Source organism: Anthonomus grandis, chromosome 12, assembly GCF_022605725.1.
Source record: "Anthonomus grandis grandis chromosome 12, icAntGran1.3, whole genome shotgun sequence".
NCBI lineage: Eukaryota > Metazoa > Arthropoda > Insecta > Coleoptera > Curculionidae > Anthonomus > Anthonomus grandis.
Window position 1 is genome coordinate 28,913,490 of NC_065557.1, and position 3,455 is coordinate 28,916,944.

The following is a 3,455-nucleotide window of genomic DNA, read 5'->3' on the forward strand; positions in this document are numbered from 1 at the left end:
TAGAGACAACAGCTCTAGCTCAACCCCATTGCTAAGCATAACGCGTAAACACCTCATACAGTATCGTGATCGCCCAAATATCCTGTGATAAAGACAAGTGGATATTTCTTGTATCGAAACCAAAATTTCACAGTTGAGCAATGGCAAACGGGCAGACGTATGTCAAAATCTTGGTTGATCGATTTTTTGATATAACCCCAAATATATTATCTATTGAAGTGGGAGTTTTGTGTTTTAAAAAATATGTTTGTTTTAAATTTTGAAAATACCGCAATACGCTATGAAAAAAATAGCGACACATTGCACGGAATATGCAACGGATTTCTCAACTTTTTGTAATTTGAGAACTCATGTTATAAGGAAACATTTGGATATTATTTATATTGAAAGAACTCGTCCATTATCTCAAAGAGACCTACGTAACTCGAGAAAAAATGAAAACTCTAAGTCTCAGTCTCAAAATGTCTTTTTATATGTATTATTCAGGTAACATGTTTCGCTAATAAAGCATCATCAGACCTTATAGCTAGATGACCTGCTAAGTACTCAGCAGGTCTTTTCATTTTTTTCTTTCATTATTTATATTGTTAAAACAAGTTTTTAAAATCATCAATTTATTTCTTTAACACCAAATTCACAATATTATCATTCAAATAATGATCGCCCGCCATGCATTAAAGGCTCTCCTCTTCTTCTCACGCCAGACTGTGTGCCACAAAACACAAATATATAGAGAAGTGGTGGTTGCATACAAACTAATTAAAATTCTGACAATCTGCTAGCGTTCTACATTGGAAACATAAGATATGGGCCATCAAAATGGTAAGCTTCCCTAAATCCTTTCCTGAAATTGGGTTAATACCATTTTTGGACGGAAAATATCAAGAGGACCCAAAACACTTAGGACTTGCAAATTTCCAAAAGACTTGACGTATAACTGTAGTCAGTGTTCCAAATAATAGATTTTCTTCAAGCAATTTGCGCGGGCTGTAGGTCTGAGGGAATGCATTCTACGTGATGACGCATGACACATGTTTATAGGAAAAAAAGTCTAATTTTAACTCCATTAATACGCTCTTCAAATATTTGCACCGAATTTTATAACACCCTGTATTAGTCTGTTTCCTAACAAATAAGTTCAAATTTATAATTGGTGCATCTTGATCTACATGTATAATAGAGTTTTAACAATGGAACAGGGTACTCGCACTTTGATAAATGTCATAATATAAAACTAACCTAATCTGACTTAAATGTATTTTTTCAGTATTAATATTATGTTTTTCTGAACAGTTTTATTTTAAACATTGAAATAGTAGGCTGATCTAAAAAATTGATAATCGTTAGTTGTTTCATAACAACAATCATAAGTGTCAATACCTGTGTTTGGAAAGCATCGTTGGGAGCTTCTCTGAACCATTCCATACCATTTTCGCCTCATTTTGCAGTGAAAAGTTTTGCTTTACCTAAAACATGGTGAGTTATATTAAAAACATTTTTTATAGATAAAAAATATATTAAATTTTTTTTTCTAAGATGTCGGTATTATATTTATATACCTTTAATACCTTTAAACTAATACTCGTTTCTTTTACAGCGTGAATGTATTTCTATCCACCTTGGCCAAGCCGGAGTTCAAATTGGTAATGCCTGTTGGGAGTTGTACTGCCTTGAACATGGAATACAACCAGATGGACAAATGCCCTCAGACAAAACTGTAGGAGGAGGTGATGACAGCTTTAATACCTTCTTCAGCGAAACTGGAGCAGGCAAACATGTACCCAGAGCAGTCTTTGTGGACTTAGAACCCACCGTAGTTGACGAAGTAAGGACCGGCACATACAGACAGCTATTCCATCCAGAACAATTGATCACCGGGAAGGAGGATGCCGCCAATAATTATGCACGGGGTCATTACACTATCGGAAAGGAGATTGTTGATCTCGTGCTTGACCGAATAAGAAAGTTAGCTGACCAATGTACTGGTCTTCAAGGGTTTCTAATTTTTCACTCCTTTGGTGGTGGCACTGGCTCCGGATTTACTTCTTTGCTTATGGAGCGACTATCAGTTGATTATGGTAAGAAATCTAAGCTGGAATTTGCTATTTATCCTGCCCCTCAAGTATCAACTGCAGTGGTAGAGCCATACAATGCCATTCTAACAACACACACGACCTTGGAGCATTCTGATGCAGCATTCATGGTTGATAATGAAGCTATTTATGATATCTGTCGAAGAAATTTGGATATTGAGCGTCCCACATATACCAACTTAAACCGTTTAATTGGTCAAATTGTCTCATCCATTACGGCTTCCCTACGATTTGATGGCGCGCTAAATGTCGATCTTACTGAATTCCAAACTAACTTGGTACCTTATCCTCGAATTCATTTTCCATTGGCCACATATGCCCCAGTAATTTCTGCAGAAAAAGCATATCATGAACAGCTATCTGTCGCCGAAATTACCAATGCTTGTTTTGAGCCAGCTAATCAAATGGTCAAATGTGACCCTAGGCATGGTAAATATATGGCATGCTGTATGTTGTATCGTGGAGATGTAGTACCAAAAGATGTAAATGCAGCTATTGGTACTATTAAAACTAAGCGTACTATTCAGTTCGTCGACTGGTGTCCCACTGGATTTAAAGTTGGTATTAATTATCAACCCCCAACAGTAGTTCCTGGTGGTGATTTGGCAAAAGTACAAAGAGCTGTTTGCATGCTGTCAAACACTACAGCTATTGCTGAGGCTTGGGCTCGTTTGGATCACAAATTTGATCTCATGTATGCTAAAAGAGCTTTTGTTCATTGGTACGTAGGTGAAGGTATGGAAGAAGGTGAATTCTCTGAAGCACGTGAAGATACCGCTGCATTAGAAAAGGACTATGAGGAAGTTGGTATGGACTCTGGAGAAGGCGAGGGCGAAGGCGGGGAAGAATATTAAAATATAATTTCACTGTTTGCTATGCATTTTTATTGTAATAAAAACAAATAATATCGTATTTAAGTGATTTATTTTAGTGTGAACGCAGAACGAAATGGAATGAGAGATTAATAGGAACATTAAAAAAGGAAAAAATAAATACAAATGTTAAAATATGAAAATTTTAATTGCTTAATTATTTGTCTGTTAATAATTTTACTCGGGTAAATAAGGTTTTAACATAAAGGGTGCCTCTTAAGAGATTTTTACACTGCCTGACTATATATAAAATGGCTTAAAATATATTTGTATTTAATTAAATTTACCTTATTCCAAAAATTAATATTAGTCGAGAGAATATTAAATGTTTTTTTTATTTAATCTGCTGCAGTTTCTCCGAATTTTCATATTTTTATGTTTTATTTGGAAAAAATGTAAACCATAAAATATACAGGGTGTGCCAACAAGGTGTACAGCTAATATAGCGCCTTAACTATACCAGGTAGAGCAAAAAGTTCTACAGCAAAGT

The 3,455-nt window shown here is 35.3% G+C and overlaps 1 protein-coding gene across 1 annotated transcript; it reads left to right on the forward strand.

Annotated features, from left to right (window-relative positions):
* The first annotated feature begins 1,308 nt into the window (after window positions 1–1,308).
* Window positions 1,309–3,005, forward strand: LOC126743039 (tubulin alpha-1 chain-like). The gene is made up of 2 exons (XM_050449963.1): window positions 1,309–1,476; window positions 1,598–3,005. The coding sequence occupies exons 1-2, from the start codon at window positions 1,474–1,476 to the stop codon at window positions 2,945–2,947; spliced, it is 1,353 nt and encodes a 450-aa protein (XP_050305920.1). The 5' UTR covers window positions 1,309–1,473; the 3' UTR covers window positions 2,948–3,005.
* Window positions 3,006–3,455: the final 450 nt, after the last annotated feature.